Here is a 17514-nt window from a genome sequence, read left to right on the forward strand (position 1 = left end):
CCCGATTACAAATTTAAACTCACTGATGAGAGTTTCTTGTCAGATATACAAAGTAAAATTTACAGATGTAATGAGATTCTTGCTTGTACCATCTGCAAATACTCATTTCAGGATAGCCTGAAGGTAAACTTGCAGGCTAATATAAAATCAGTCTGTTTGCGGATGATGTGATAGTGTACTTAACAGAACCAGAACTATCAATAAAAGAACTATATAAGAAATTGAAGGAATATGGAGAAGTGTCGGGATACAAGATAAACGTAAATAAAAGTGAAGCAATGCCTATGAATAACGCGGATTTCTCAAAATTTAAGGAGGAATCCCCATTCAGATGGCAAACGCAGGCAATAAGATACCTAGGTGTGCAAATAAACAAAAATCTAGGCCAATTATATAAACTCAATTACAATCCACTAATGAAAAAACTACAGGACGATTTAGAGCATTGGAAAGAGCTACCACTAACACTGATAGGAAGGATAAACTGTATTAAAATGAACATTTTTCCAAGGATACTATACTTATTTCAGGCATTGCCAATACAACTGACAGAAAAATTCTTCAAAGAGTTAAAGAAAATAATAAGGAGATTTTTATGGAGAGGGGGGAAACCGAGGATAGCACTAGACAAATTAACAGAATGGTATAAACAAGGAGGCTTACAATTGCCAAACTTCAAAAATTATTATAGAGCCGCACAATTAAGGTACCTATCAGATTTTTATCAAACAAGGGAAAAACCAGACTGGACGAGACTAGAATTAGATAAAATAGGGGAAAAGATACCTGAACACATATTATATAAATGGGACGAAAAATTGGTACAACATAGAACTTCTCCAGTATTACACCATCTCCTCAATATATGGAAGAAGATACATGTAGAAAGAAATAAAATAAATTACCAAATACCAAAACTAATATTGACGCAAAATAAGCTACTCCCTTTTACAATAGACAACCTTGCCTTTAGAAAATGGGAAAAAAAAGGGATTAAAAGAATAGAAAATTGTTTTTCAGGAAGTAGATTCTTATCCTTTGAACAAATGAGAGATAAGTACAATATAACGGGAGATACAGCGCTGGCATATTACCAACTGAGATCCTACTTGAAAGATAAATTAGGAAGCAACTTGAGTTTACCAGAGGGAAGTAACCTTGAATATGTGATTACAGATACAATGTTAATCAAAAGATTTATAAAAAATATGTATATTAAACTGCAAGAAAAGGAAAATGAGGAAACAAATGGTAAAACTAAACAAAAATGGGAACAAGATTTAAATATAAAGATAAAAAAGGAAACATGGGAGAAGTTATGCTCTGGAACGATGAGAAATACAATAAATACGAGGCTGCGTATGATACAATATAATTGGTTACACAGACTATACATCACACCGCAAAAGTTAAATAAATGGGACCCAACAGTATCTGATAGATGTTTTCGATGTAAAAAAGAAAGGGGAACAACAATTCATGCAATCTGGACATGTGAGAGAGTAGAAAAATTTTGGGATGATCTCAATCAGATATTAAATAAAATAACAGAAAACAATATACCAAAGAATCCAGAGATCTTTCTCCTAAGTAACATAAAAAATAAAGAATTTGGAATTGACTTGGAGGATGCACAAAAAAGATTTGTTAAGATAGCCCTAGCTGTAGCAAAAAAATGTATTATGTCAACCTGGAAATTGGAAGATAATTTGAAAATACAACAATGGTATATAGAAATGAATAAATGTATTCCATTAGAAAAAATAACATATAGTTTAAGAAATAATATCGAAATATTCGAACAAGTATGGGAGCCTTACATTAAATACAATAGCGAAAACCTACCGGGAACAAACATTACCTAAGTTGATGGAAGGAGAAGAGAAGAAAAAAATGGACTCAGTAGAATTTCTGGTGTATTTTTGTTGAATGACAACATTGTCTAACTGAATTAACGCAACCTAGATTGTATAACTAAAATGGATGAGAGGGGGGAGGGATGGGGGGGTGGCTTGGGAGGAGGGAGGGGGGAGGGAGAAAAAGTCACTGTAAATGTGTGGAAAAGAAAAAGTGTATATCATGGCTATTGTGATTTATGGTGTGAAAAATAAAAAATTTAAAAAAAAAAAAAAAAAAAAAAAAAAAAAAAAAAAAAAAAAAAAGGTAAACTTGCAGGCTGGCGTACATTTCAGGAGGAATAGGGATGTAATGTTGAGGCACTCGGTCTTTTCATAGTTGGCCTCTGCATGCTAAAAGCCGAATGAAAAGGTAGCTCTTCATATAGGTGCAGAAAAGCCTGACCAATGTCCCCGTTCAGCCTGGAGGTGGCTGGGGCATTGATGCGGTGTTCAGGAAGCATGATTACTGGTGCCAGCTGCCATACATACACACCAAGCAATGGCCAACTTTGTTACCCATGATCCCCCACACAGCTGGAACCGCTCTGTCAAGCAATGGTTCCAACTGCGTGGGGGATTATGGGAAATGAAGTTGGCCATTACTCAGCAAAATGTCAAACAGTCCTGAAATGCCAAGGTTGTTCAACACGCAAGATGGGTCGCCACCAGCAACAAGAAATTACACTTACACGTGTCTGCTCAGTGAAGCAGGCTGCCAAGAGGCCATGAATGAAATGAACCGGTGTTTGGTCTGGATCAGGCTGCTGGTGTTTGGCCAGAGTTTGGGGGGGGTGGGGGTGGGGGTGGGTGGGTGGGGGGTGGGGGGTGGGTGCTGAGCAGTGGCGGTGGGGGAAGGCTGATTAGGACACCACTACCGCTAGGCTATCTGTGCCCAGCAGCAGTTAGGTGGTGGCTCCTGGCTCGCAGGCTGATGATGTCATCAGCCCACCCCTTTAAAGCCACTCCAAATAGTTCCCCATTCATAGATCCCTAGTAGGCCTTCACCTCAGCCCTGACACTAGGGTTGGGGAGGATCACTTGAGGTGCATCGAATGCGGACACACCGCCTTCATGGAGGTAAGTGGAGCGAGGTAGAGGTGGATAATATCCACCTTTTTTCCCACCATGAAAAGGTCGACTGAGACCTCAGAGTTTTGTGAGCAGTTTTTGGCCCCTCATTTAAGAGAGGATGTGCTGGAGTTAGATAGGGTTCAGAAGATGTTCACAAGAATGATTCAGAGTGAAAGGGCAACATATGAGGAACTTTTGATGGGTCTTGGTCTGGATGGATTGGAATGGAGGGTGCGAAGAATCTCATTGAAATTTCAAATATTGAAAAGCATGGGCAGAGTAAATTGTTTCCCCAGAGTGGGAGAGTCTTGAACAAGAGCACAAAACTTCAAGATTGAAGGGTGCCCACTTGGAACAGAGGTGTGGAGGAATTTCTTTAGCCAAAGAGCAGTGAACCTCTGGAATTTACTATCACGAGCAGGCAGGTGTAGAGGCCAGTTTGTTAGGTGTATTTGAGACAGAGATTGATAGCTCTCTGATTAGCCAGAGTATCAAAGGTTATGGGGAGAAGGCCGGGCAGTGGGGTTGAGTGCGAAAATGGATCACCTCATGGTTGAAAGACGGGGCAGACTCAATGGACTAAATTGCCTATTTCTGCTCCTTTGTCTTATGGTCTTAATAAATATAAATTAGCACATTGGACTATGAGAAAAAAAGTAAAATAGAAGGATCAATGAGTAAATGCTACCTTCGTGGGTTTGGAAGGAGTCATACTGAAACCTAATTAGCCAATTGCTAAGAAATTGTGGTGTACTGATTGACGAAATAGAGGATAAATGGCATACAATTAATACTGGTGTAGGAGCATTCCCTCTAACAAATGAACTGAATGAAGAATAGTTTTCTCTTTTAAAATTAGCACATTGTCCCCTTAAGTGGTGCTGTGCTTTAATTTTTGTTGCAAAATAGTGTTGAGATGTCACACGAGACCCTAATAATTGGCTTAGTGGCAATAGAAACCAAGTACATTAAAACAACAGTCACATCAGCTCCTTAGACCACAAAAACTGAATTAGGCCAATATCCTTGTTCACTATTCAAATCATGGCTGATGCATTTTTTCCTCTTAACTGCATTCTTCTGCCTTCTCCCATTACCTTTGATACCCTCACTAATCAAAAAACCTATGTCTGCTTTAAATCTACCCAATGGCTTTGCTCCCAGAGCTGTCTGTAATAAAAAAATCTAAATTTACCACTCACTCATTGAAATCTTTCCTCATCCTTTCAAAAGGGATATCCTTTTAATTGGAGTATGCCTTCTCGTCCAGTCTCTCCCATGACTGGAAATTTGATCACATGGTTGACTTCTTGACCAAAACTCCTGACTGGTCACTTATGGCTTTCAATGTACATTAAAAATACCTCACTGACAAAACCAACACCAACGAGCCTGCAGCAGACGTGGACATAAATCTTCGTCCGCGAAGCCAAGCCAAAGAGAAGAGAAAAATACTCCCACAAATCTTTCACCCACAAACTACTACCACTCCTTCTGGGAATTATGATTTTCCAAATAAAATGATTTTTAATAAATTGCTCATTAGAATAAGGAAGCATCCAAACAAAATTACCATAATCCTCGCCTCTCAGGATCTCAGGAGCGATATAATTGGGCGTGCCACAGAATGTGCTGGTTGTATCTCCAGGCCGTAAACCTTCCTACAAATAAAGTCAGGAACCGAAGTGAATACTGTATTTCACCAACATCTTTTTCTATTAAAGATATTTTATTATTCAAGGTTCAATTTATTGTCATGTAATAAAAAGCTGCCTTTAGTCTGCTGTAATGCAGGCAGATCCACCATTGGCTGAAATTGCCTGAAGCGCCTCTTACAGTCAGAGAAAGAGAAGCAAAAGAGAGTGGACATTGGATGTAATAATTGGTATCAGAACACAGCATACAGTATCTGGAAACTCAGTACCTTAAAAGTCTCAAGGAGATTTAATCTTGCTGGTCCTGTACATTTAACCACATTTTGCTCATCTTACTATCCATTGTATTGAATGTTAACTAAAATAGTGGAAGTGCATGAAACATTTAGTTTTGGAGGAACATTTGCTTGCAATAAATACAGAAGTCAATGCAGATAATTATTGTAAAGTGCTAAGAAATGAGTTAAAATAAAAGAAAAATAAGAAAGATAAAGACTTAGCTCTGGCAAAAATTGAAAAGAACAGTCACCATAAAGAATGCTTTGTGAAATTGCCAGTAAATTTACCTGGATCAAACAGAGGACAAGGAGATGGAACAATTCATATCAATTGCAATGGATCATTGATTATTAAAAGAGCCATCTCTAGTTACCCAGAAGACCAACATTTGCTGTGAATCGACAGCAGCTTCCAGGCTAATGTACTGTATGGTGCAACTTCCAGGCCCCAGGATGATGTACTACAGTGGTGCAGCAGTCAGTGCCATTTTCTCTCAAATGCTCTGATGCACAGGGGTAAAACTGCCCCTTGTGCAGGGGAGTGGTGGGAGAATTAGGCTGGGTGGCATTGGAGTTGATGTGCACGTGAGAGAGGGATATTTGCCGGGGTGATGAGATGCTTGGGAATGTTCTGAGAGCCAGCAAAGATTGAACAGTCTCCTATTAAAAAAATAAGAAAAATCTGAAAAACTAAATCGGTTCATCAAAATGGCGGAAGAGTGAAATGCTCAGGGCCAACAGTGAACGAGAAGGAGCTGGTATTGTTTATGTGTGTCCACTGCAATGAGCCATTGAGCCAGATGTTATGCAATAGAAACTTATTTGTCCATTTCTGACCTTAAAGCACTGGGAGCAATGGATCCTGACAAATGTGGAGACAGCAATATACCTTCAAACTGTGACCTGCTGCTATGATAATTCTTGGTAAACTGAAGACTGAAATTTTGATCAATGAAGACATTGTAAACACATCAATCACCACTTAAATTATTAATTTGCTCTCAGGAAAAAGGTCAATCTTACACATCCCTTTCAAGTTATGTGAGGCACAGGGTTCAACTAGCAAATCCTCTAATTCTTTCTTTGTTTACATTTCTCTCTTTTGTATACATATCTTTCTTCGAGTACAGATTACATTTACCGATAAGTAGGAATTCTGCCTGGCCCACAAGAAAAAGAATCTCCTGATTGTATGTGATGTCATGTATCTACTCTGACAATAAATCTGAACTTTGAACATCCATTACAGAAGGGAAGGAAAAGGCTACATAATCAACTGGATTGAAGTCCTCCAAATTTCCTAAAGAATCACCTTATTGTTTTTGAATAACCTGGCAAAGAATTTGAACAATATCATTATAGCCCAGGGGATTTATATCAGAGTTAAAAGCTGAAATCTCTGTAGGAGGAATTCAAGAATTATCATCAATTTTATTCTGGGTTTGAACTGCAAGTTGATTTGTTTAGCATCTGCTTATACACGTTATAGAACATGACAGCACATTACAGGTCCCTCAGTGCCGAATGGTAAAAACCTACTCAACAATCTAAACCTTCCCTGCTTCAATCCATAACCTTTTTTTTGCCTCCATATGCCTGACCAAGAGCCTTTGAAATGTCCCTACTAATTTTGTTGGCAAAATTCACACTGAGGGTCAAACTTAGTGGAGTTGCTGATGGAGACGTCTGCTTATACTCTCAGGATGGTCCAATCTTACCTTACACATCCCATAGTCTGTGAGTTTAATGTGTCCTTCAGAATCCAGCAGGACATTGTCAAGTTTTAAATCTCTGTAAATTATCCCATGTTCATGAAGGTAGTTTAATGCCAAACTAATCTCCGAAGAGTAAAATCTGTCACAATGAGAAAAGAAGTTTAGACAAGAGAAATTAAAACATCCAAACAGATGTCAATTTCATTTATGCAATCTTAAAGTTTCAAAACCAAGCAGAATCCAATTTTGCAGCAGTTCCAATGTTCCCCTCTCCCTGGAAACGTGTTGAAATAGCTACACTCTGCCACAGGCCTCCAAACAGTAAAGAACTTTAGACAGGGAAGGGGAGGTCAAGAGAGAAGTGAAAACACCCAAAAGGGAAGAGGGGGCAGAGGCAGAAAGGTCCACATTTCTGTATGAGAGGTTTATAGATTTTCTAATCCAATTCACGCACAACCACACTTAACCTATATCAGTTACCATGATCTGTACAAGCCATTAACACAGCAAGTCCAGACATCCCTCTCTCAATGAAATACGACATCTGATGAACAGACATTAAACCAAGTGAACAGAAGTTAGCATAACCCTAGGACGCTTCAGGAGTTGCCCTGATATGTGCACAACCATTTAATTATACACTGAATAACTCTCAAGACGTCCGATGCTGGTGATTTCACTGCACCCATATTTTGACTGAAAACTTAAAAAAGATCATCAATCGAATTGATCTGCAGCACAAAAAGTGCTGGAGAATCTCAAAAGGCCAGGCAGGATCCACAGGCCCAATGTTTCGGGCCTAAGTCATTTGACAGGTAAAAGCAAAAATAGGCTTATGAAAGCAAAAGGTAGTCGACATTTTGGGCCTGAGCCCTTGTTCAGGAGTGAAGGAATGAACCTAGTTGATCTACCTACCTGGCATGTTCTTCTGGAAGCTTCCGCTGTCTCTGCATGTGAAACATCAGATCGCCACCATTCACATATTCTATGACAAAAAACAACCTGAAAGCAAATAAGTTAAATGAAATATTGAACCAGTAACGACTTTTTAATATACTTTTTAAAAAAAATATAAAGATGTGGCTTCTTCCACTCATAGAAAGACCTCCAGTCATCTTGGGGGGGGGGGGGGGAGGGTCCTGCCCTTGAGGCAAGTTCTCTGAGACCATGCAGAAGCTGGCAGCTGACATTACAAGAGAAGCCAGGCATCTTCTGCTCCTCTGAAAGAGATTTTGGTCATTAATCATGATGGCACTCTCTGGACAACCAACTTCACCATGTGTGTCAAGGTCTGCAGAGGTTTCCCTCCTCCCCCACCCATCTCCCCATCAACATGATCTACCAGGATTGCAAAATCATTGAGAACCCTACCAGCCTGCACAGTGCATCTTTCAGCTACTCCCATCAGAGAAGAGATACAAGAGAACCGAACTAGAACCTTCTCTTTCTCTCTTTGGCTTGGCTTCGCGGATGAAGATTTATGGAGGGGTATGTCCACGTCTGCTGCAGGCTCGTTGGTGACTGACAAGTCCGATGCGGGACAGGCAGGCACGGTTGCAGCGGTTGCAAGGGAAAATTGGTGGGTTGGGGTTGGGTGTTGGGTTTTTCCTCCTTTGTCTTTTGTCAGTGAGGTGGGCTCTGCGGTCTTCTTCAAAGGAGGTTACTGCCCGCCGAACTGTGAGGCGCCAAGATGCACAGTTGGAGGCGATATCAGCCCACTGGCGGTGGTCAATGTGGCAGGCACCAAGAGATTTCTTTAAGCAGTCCTTGTACCTCTTCTTTGGTGCACCTCTGTCTCAGTGGCCAGTGGAGAGCTCGCCATATAACACGATCTTGGGAAGGCGATGGTCCTCCAGTCTGGAGACGTGACCCACCCAGCGCAGTTGGGTCTTCAGCAGCATGGATTTCATGCTTGCGGACTCTGCCAGCTCGAGTTCTTTGATGTTGGTGATGAAGTCATTCCAATGAATGTTGAGGATGGAGCGGAGATAGCGCTGATGGAAGTGTTCGAGGAGCCGTAGGCGATACCGGCAGAGGACCCATGATTTGGAGCTGAACAGGAGCGTGGGTATGACAATGGCTCTGTACACGCTGATCTTTGTGTGTTTCTTCAGGTGGTTGTTTTTCCAGACTCTTTTGTATAGTCTTCCAAAGGCACTATTTGCCTTGGCAAGTCTGTTGTCTATCTCTTTGTCGATCCTTGCATCAGATGAAATGGTGCAGCCGAGGTAGGTAAACTAGTTGACCGTTTTGAGTTCTGTGTGCCCGATGGAGATGTGGAGGGGCTGGTAGTCATGGTGGGGAGCTGGCTGATGGAGGACCTCAGTTTTCTTCAGGCTGATTTCCAGGCCAAACATTTTGGCAGTTTCCGCAAAACAGGACGTCATACGCTGGAGAGCTGGCTCTGAATGGGCAACTAAAGCGGCATCGTCTGCAAAGAGTAGTTCACGGACAAGTTTCTCTTGTGTCTTGGTGTGAGCTTGCAGGCGCCTCAGATTGAAGAGACTGCCATCCGTGCGGTACCGGATGTAAACAGCGTCTTCGTTGTTGAACTAGAACCACCAAGCTGAGACTGCTGAACAACTGAATGAACTGCTTGCACCAACCATCCAAGACTCTACTATTTATTAATAATATTTATTCTTATATCTGAATTGCATGTGTATCGTTTGTTTGTTTGTCAAGACTAGTTGTGTGCTTGCATGTTTTTGAAACAAGGACCAGAGAGAGCAATTTCATCAGGTTGTACTTGTACAATTGGATGATAAATAAACAAACTTACTATATCAATCAATCTGATAGCCAGGAAAACTAACAGGGAAGTTCACCATTCCCTACCCCATAAGACTGTTCAAAAGAGGCAGAAATCTACCTTATTATTCCTTTAAGTATTCAAAGCAATCAGAGCAATTCTGAACATCCACTTAAAATAAAAATAAAAACTAAGGCTTAGATCCAAGAAACCATTGTTTGATGTCTCACTCAAAATTATGTATCATTACCAAAATTAATCAGACCAAATTAAACATTGGAAGCTATTGCCTAGTGACCAAAAGGCAAGAGAATACAATAGGTAACTGAAGCAAGAGAGAGTAAACTTGGAGGTAGGAAATCTGAGCAAGTCTGATTTTTCCTCTTTTACCCCAGGGCAGTCCTCAACACAAAGCAGACATTCCAGAGAGATCACCTGGAGTGATCTGAATGTGCTATTGTTTCTGCAATGACAGAATCAAGGGAAGAATTTAGATGTGGTGTGAATCTCCCTTAATCAGTACTGCTTAGAGCAACAATTCAGATGCACAAAATCAAGGACCACAATCTGATTTCTATATACCTGTTAACAGTTGACTGGCTCCCTCAAATATATTCTATTTAATTTTCATGCGCAGGTCCCTACAACCACTTATGCGCATTCCTAACAAAAGTTTGAAATAAAGGTGAACACATTAATCATTGTGAAGATTAAAATTAAACAGAATCTAAAGTGGAATAAAGGCTTGGAATAAATGACCATGCAAGGTTACTGAAATCAGAGGTGAAAGTTCATTCATGTGATTACAGAAATTTTGGAAAAGGATCAGTCTGAGTAAGCCAACCCAAAACCCATGTCTATTGCTAGATTATGAAACAAAATCAGTCACCAAATGCTGAAGGTTTCCAGAAACAGACAAATAAAAGTTGCAACTTATTTTTATGGGTTCATACGTAAAGCTTGGAATCTTATCCCACCTGCTTTCTGTCTGGAAGCAAGAGTGCAGTCCTACAAGAAAGGGGTGATTTGATGCCTGCTCAAACACATGCTTTTCTGTCTGGACCCAGTCAATATCCTGTTAAAATAAAAATAAACCAAACATTTTAAACCAACACTTCAAACCAAGAATAACTTGTAAGCAGAGCAATCTTCAAGCAACGCTCAATCCCAACATTTTCTCTTCATAGTTTCTAAATAATGCATTTTAAAATTTAGCATAATCAAAAAGTGATATAAATCATTAAAATTCAGAACACATCAAATTAGAAATCACACACAAAGCATTAAAGGTATAAAAAACTAAAATAAGGCAAAGGAAAGATACAAATCAAAAATCATTAATACAAAAGGAAAATACTCAAAAGAGAACAGGGTGGAGATTTCCCTGAAATAATGTCAAATATTAAAAAGGTTTCATTTGTTTTAGTATTGGATATTTTCAGTCCAAGGCCAGGACAAAAAACAAAGATTATAATGGATAAAAGGAATGCAAAGCAGCCAACAAAAAAAGCAGAAGCTATATTCCCACAACTGGCATTCCTTCAGCATCATTAATTAAAAAGTGGTTGCATTTGAAAATTAAATTGATAATAGCTTATTATCATATACAAGGTACTTATGCACCAAAATGTTCATTAGCTGAAGCCAAACAGGTTATTCATAAAGAAAAAAAACTAAAGAGTACACATTAAATTAAAATAAATTATAAATACAAAAGATAGACACTAAATATTCAGTTACCATAGTGCAAGAAAAGAAAGTTGTGTACAATAGCAGAGACAGTCCTTTGGTGTTGGAACAGTTCCTGATTAATATTACAAGGGTTGGCTCATTGGAAAGAAATGGGTTATTGAACCAAAAGATGCAACCAAGAGATGCTGACCATCAGCCTTCTGTACTTTCCATCACAGGTAGCAGTGACAAGAGGTTGGGAACAGGGTGATTGTGGGAATGTCTGCCAAGCTGCCTGTCTCCCCCCCTCTGGCGACCCTTGCTGTCCTAACATTGGCTGTGTATTATCTCCACTGTTAAGGACATTCCCCTTGGGTCTAACTGTAGATGCACCTATTGTCTTTCATTATTGTACCATGAGTTTCTGCTAATAAAGGCCATGATTATTGTTTGACCACATCGTCTTTGTCTACTTCAGCAACTGGAACTTCAATTTTATTAGCAGCTGTCCTTTTGATTTTAACCCTTCTTCTGCCAGGGGGAGACTGTGGTGAATGTCTGCCAAGCTGCCTGTCTCCCCTCTTTAAGCAGTCTCTGGGCCTCAGCTTTGATAAACTCACGATCTTCTTTGCTGTAAGAACGGCTCTTAGTGGCAATCAGCTGACGCTCAGGGGATAGATAAATCACTGAAAAGGAAAGGAGCTTTGATCTCTAATGCGGACAGACCGCAGTAACTAGCGCGGGGGATGGTAAGTGTGGGTAGTGGCCCAACGAAATTTAACACTACACTGTTCATCTGAGATTGAGTATCAAACCCCAGTACCACAGCGGCGCAGAGCTCCGGCATAATAAAGAGCCACACATCAGCCAGGCAATGTCCCTGAAAATTTAAAGTAACTTTACACTTGTCCCGTACAGTTTTTGTAAGTTCACTACAAGCCATCGATATCTTTCGGTTTCTAGTATTTCACTGGACAGCATGGCACCTCTCAGTGTTTTGGCTGGAGTAACTGCCCGGTCATAGGTTAAGGTCTCCAGCAGCCTCTGTCAGATGTAACTGGAGTCAATTACTGACACATTCATAAAACATCTCATTATATTTCGATTGCTTGCTAGATGCTGGCATATTTTGGCTGTTAAAGTATTCTCAAGGCATCCATGTATCGGTTGCTTCAGTCTTTCCTAGCAGCTGTCCTTTTGATTTTAACCCTTCTGCCGGGAGGAGACTGTGGTGTATGTCTGCCAAGCTGCCTGTCTCCCATCTAGCGACCCTTGCTGTACTGACATTGGCTGTGCATTATCTCTACTGTTAAGGACACTCCCCTTGGGTCTAACTGTATATGCACCTATTGTCTTTCATTATTGTACCATGAGTTTCTGCTAATAAAAGCCATGATTATTGTTAGACCACATCGTCTTTGTCTACTTCATCCACTGGCACTTCAGTGATAGGGGTCTTTTATGATGTTGACTGCCTTCTTGAGGCCGCAGCTCACCGCAGCTTCCGCAGATGAGAGGCTGGAGCCTTTGATGGACCTGGCTGTTGTTTGTTAACTTCAGCAGCCTTCTGCGAACCTGGGCAGTGAACTGTAATGAAATTATTGGTACACTTTCCTCAGGGCACATCTAAACATTTGATAGTGTTTGACAACATGTCGAATCTCCAGTCTTCTGAGTGTTGACATCGGTATGCCTTCTTTACAGTTGCTTTGACACAAGACTCCAGGAGAGCACAACTGAAATATGGACCCAGTCGCCTCTCTGCACCTCTGTCCCATCAACATGGAGAGGCGACCGGCCCCTTAGCCTCTCCTTCCTTACAAGCTCTTTGGTCTTGGTGACATTGACAGCAAGACAGTTGTTCTATCCAGGTTCACGCCAACATTCAAGAAATGACACTAACCAGAGTAAAGTTGCCTGCTTGATGAGCAATCCATTCCTCATCAGCTCAGCACTACAGAATACAGTGCATATCCATATGTAGGTTATTGTGGGAGCATCTCCCAAAACCAGTCTCTACCACCAAGAAGAGTAGGTACAGAGGAACTTAAACAACAGTTTAAACTGGATTGGTGGGCTGAAGGGCCTGCTTCTATGCTGTTCCACTCGGATGTTCTTTTGTAGCACTTTGACTCAATCAATGACCAATGGCTATAGCCCCAACTTCATTTTTCCATTCAATCTGCTCCATCCAGATTTGAGACCAATTAAATGAAGGCTAAAATCACTGGGAATTTGGGAAGAAACTTAAATCAAGAAGTTAAACGATGATGCGAATTGACCGGTTGTTCTTTCTCTCCCCATGCCCCAAGTAACCAAGTATTACCACGAGTGCCCTCTTCTCAGTTTCCAATACCAATTTTAGCCACATGCAGAAAATAACTTTTTAGTTTCCAAATGCAAAATTTGAAGCTTGTGCTTTGGATTTCATTCCCAGTGTGTTTTACAGTGCAGCTGAGCCCACTTAATATTCACACGCATGCTATGTTATGGAAACCATAGTATTATGCCAATATTTTAACAGTTTGGAGGCTGATAGGAAAATTGAATAATTTACAAACTGTAAATAAAAGAATCTTTGCAGATGGTGACACTTTATTTAAATGGGTGTTCTCTTACGGCCAAAAGTCATTAAAAATACTTTCAGCTTCGCAGATACACTGGGCGTATTGCCTCTATGTCCTTGGCCAACTTTGATCCTTGGCAAAGTTGCAAGCTGAACCCAAGATACACAAATCCTCTTTTCTTTACAACAGTGACATTGCCAAGCTACTGAACTTCACAAGATTGGTTCCAGAGAAACTTTTTGACGCATTTTCAAAAGCTGAATATTTCTAACAGCCTTCTTCACAAGCCTAGGAAATATTATCAATTCTGCACTTCATACATTTAGAGAATCTCATCACTGTAACATGTTTCCTACCTCATCGTCGTTAACCAGTTCCTTTTTCACAACTTTCATTGCATAAATGCGCTCTGTCTTTTTCAGTCGGACAAGAAGAACCTTGGCATAGCTGCCTCTCCCAATCACACGGATTAGATCAAAATCAGGAACACCTAAACTGGAGGGAGCTTTCCCACTTTCTCTACTGCTCATGGCCTGTAAGGAGAGGGGGGGGGAAAAAACACATCTAATATTAATTTAGAGTTAAAAATCACAAAAGAATGGATTTTAGCAAAGCTCCAAATGTAAGAGTTATGAGACAATTCCATCTCTTACAGCAAATCTCATCGAGATTTGCAACATGTATTTTAAGTACTGGCAGCCTTGGTCAATGCTGTTCTCAGCATATTTACCTTTCTCCCTAACCCACAAAAAAAGTTTTTAATTTCAACCATGTTTAAAATTAAATCTAGCTTGATCTAGCACAGCTGCTGTGGTGAATCCACATTTGATAAAGTATCTAAGAATTCTGAAGTTCTAGATGTTAATGTTACTGCATTGCAGTCTAGAGAAACAAAAGTACTGTGAACATTATAATCCAAACTCTAGCCCATTTTCTACTATCATTATGTAGAAATATTTCCAGCAGAAAAATTTTGAAAGGAAGTTTTTCAAACATTATCAATGATTTTAAATTTTAAATTGCTCTTTTTGGAACATTCTGAAAAGATGATGTGCAATAACTTCAATTCAATTCTTTTATTTAATTGATGGTCAGACGTGCGATTTCAATTAAATGCGAAGACAATATTCCACCTACGCATGAACAATGGCTAAAGGATATCATGTTTTGTTTAAATTGTAAAAAATTAGATATGCCATTAATAACTTCAAATGATATGGGGTTCGACTTGGACTATTACCATAATATTAAGATTTAGTGTTAAACTAGAATATTGGCATTGTGGCATCTGGATTTTTTAATGCTTAGGGAAATTTTTTTTTAATTTTTTTCTTTTCCTTTTTTTATGTACTATTTCAGTGAATTAAGTGTGCTTTGCAACTATTACTTATTGTAATTTTTTTTCTCTGATCTTGTACCACACACCATAATTGGTTTGTTCAATTTTTCTTTTTTAATTGTAAAATATAAAAAAATTTAAATCCATCTATTCATTAAAAAAAACTCCATTACATACATAAATCCTGTTGAATATTTCAACTTCTTAAAAACGCAGAATATCCATGAAGAGTTTACAAAATCAATACAGTCATGCACCTCATAACGTCCGACCACATACATGTCTGTTCAGAAATCCCGATCGGAGAAAAGGTCGTAGCGAATGTATCTCTCAGAATTGCACTTGCTCAATTCACGCAGTGATCCTCTCAGTCACAACCAGTGTTCGTCGTTACTCCAAAAATGCTTCTTGTCACATGCTCTGACAGAACTGTTGCCACAAGACTGAAGAACTCCAGGCATCCAGAAATGTTGCAGAAAATGAGCCCAAGTCCATTTCTCCAGGTACCACGTTCCAGTACAAAATTAATGATGTTCCAAGTTGTGGCCAAGCAAGGAAAATTGTGCTGCAACAATTATTCAAGTGCAGGAATACCACAACACCAAATGCTGTTGTCACGGAATGGTTTAATTACCCTGGCACCCATGCCACTTCTGATCACCTGTCATTAGTATAAAATATGGTGTTCACACAGTGTCCAATTCGCATCATATCTTATTTCACAGAACGTATCGTGGACGTTAAGTGATACATGACTGTATTTTTGAGCATCTTATGATCTTATCAATTTTGTTGACCGTCAAAATGAAATACCTTGACGATGGTATGCCTTGGAGCAGAGGTCATAAAACACTGTTTGATAATGTTCAAATGATGTACACAGCCAATGGAAAAATACAAATTAAAGCTGTTGCTGCATAGATGTATAGTAAAACGACTGGAATCCAGCACCTACAGGAATTGTTAGGTGCCAGATAAGTGAGTTTTCCGGTTGCTTGTGACCCACTATAACAATGCCTAAATAATACACCTGCATTAAGAATAAATGGTTTAAAAGACAAAAATACTATACTGTACTTACAATGAATAAACTTCACTTGCATGAATATATAAGCCTTAAAGAGTTTTTACTTTATTTTCAGTCATTCTTTGAAAACATTTAACTGTTGCTGCATCTCCAGGTTCCACCCCCTCCACAGTTGCCCGAAAGATAAATAACGTTAAAGATAATTAACACACCCTCCTCCAAGTTTACAGATAAGCCTTACCACTATACTTAATATACCAATAAAGACCCTTATTAAGCAGGGATAAGGAGACACTTTAAGAGAGACACCCCAACAGTGAGCGGCATCAACCAGCTCTTCATCCTGAGTGATGCCATTTTATTCAAACACAACTTTATTCAACCAGCTGCTATAAGTAAGCACGTCCAAGGCATTTTGCTGGCTGAATATTTGCTCCCATCTTCACCAAATGTTTATGTTACTTCAGAGAACATTTACTTTGACACTTTTTAATTTAAATTTTAATTTATTCTTATTTATTTTAAGTTAATTATTTTCCTCAAAATTATTTTGCTGGTTGCGTGAATTCCAGACCACAGAGGTTTACGGAATTGTGTTCATTTATCACAAGAGTGAAACTCAAACAAAGATTTATAATAATTATTTTTCTCCAAATTATTTGGGCAAGTGTTACTGATTTTGTCAGAGATATAAACCTGGCAAGTTGATTCACAATTCTATAAACAAGCTCACCTGAGAGAAGTACACTGTGCAGAGGCAGGCTCAATACACTAACTCTACATTCTAAATAGGAATGACAAATATACCCCCACTCTGCTCGTTTCCATCCAAAGGAACTCCAAATCTCCTTTTGCCCATTAAGAAAGAATGTTAAATGCTAAGAGAAAGGAGTAAGCCAAAGACCTATCCACCATTCAACCAAATAACACCTCATCCATTCCCTCATTCCTAAAGAGCACAGAAATCAATTGATCTTAGCCTTAAACAGACCTGAGGATTGAGCTGCCTCAGCTCCTGAAGAGCATTTTTAAATTCTGGCATTTATCTCTTCAGGAATTTTGACATAATTTGACAGAAGTGTTTTTAATGGAATTGGGCAAGGAGAAACTGCTCTCAGTGAAAGGCAGGTCAGGCTGCAGAACTGAATGGCAAAAAGACATAGACAACACAAGGAAATAAGTTATGTTATACACAGAACTTGTGCACTGCCAGGATAAGTGATGGATGCAGGTGCAACATTTTTGGAAAGGGAACTCAAAAATTAATGGTTAAAAAGAAATTGTAAAGCTTTGGGCACTGAAGAGCAGAGCTAGCTAGCTAGATAGCTCCAATCAAGGGCAGGTACAGACATGACGAACCAACTGATCCCTCTTTCTAATTTCCACCAAAATGCCTCAAATTTGACCAGAACTTTCAAATCTCCCCCGAAATTAGATTTCAGATTGTTGTCAATTGCTCTCCAAAAGGAAATTGAAAATGTTGACTCTCAGTGAGGCGCCAGCTCTCAGCACAATATCAGATTTTAGAACAGGAGATGTCA

At 39.5% G+C, this 17514-nt stretch overlaps 1 protein-coding gene across 3 annotated transcripts in view; it reads right to left on the reverse strand.

Annotated features, from left to right (window-relative positions):
- Positions 1–17514, reverse strand: part of prkci (protein kinase C, iota) — a 77271-nt gene that overhangs the window by 21970 nt on the left and 37787 nt on the right. For all 3 annotated transcript variants that reach the window (XM_069897521.1, XM_069897522.1, XM_069897523.1), the window contains 5 exons: positions 13964–14140; positions 10347–10444; positions 7533–7619; positions 6621–6756; positions 4543–4630 (listed from right to left, as the gene is read on the reverse strand). In XM_069897521.1, the coding sequence (XP_069753622.1) occupies positions 4543–4630; positions 6621–6756; positions 7533–7619; positions 10347–10444; positions 13964–14140 (586 nt within the window). The remainder of the gene's footprint in view (positions 1–4542; positions 4631–6620; positions 6757–7532; positions 7620–10346; positions 10445–13963; positions 14141–17514) is intronic.

The sequence above is a fragment of the Narcine bancroftii genome, chromosome 9 (genome assembly GCF_036971445.1).
Source record: "Narcine bancroftii isolate sNarBan1 chromosome 9, sNarBan1.hap1, whole genome shotgun sequence".
NCBI lineage: Eukaryota > Metazoa > Chordata > Chondrichthyes > Torpediniformes > Narcinidae > Narcine > Narcine bancroftii.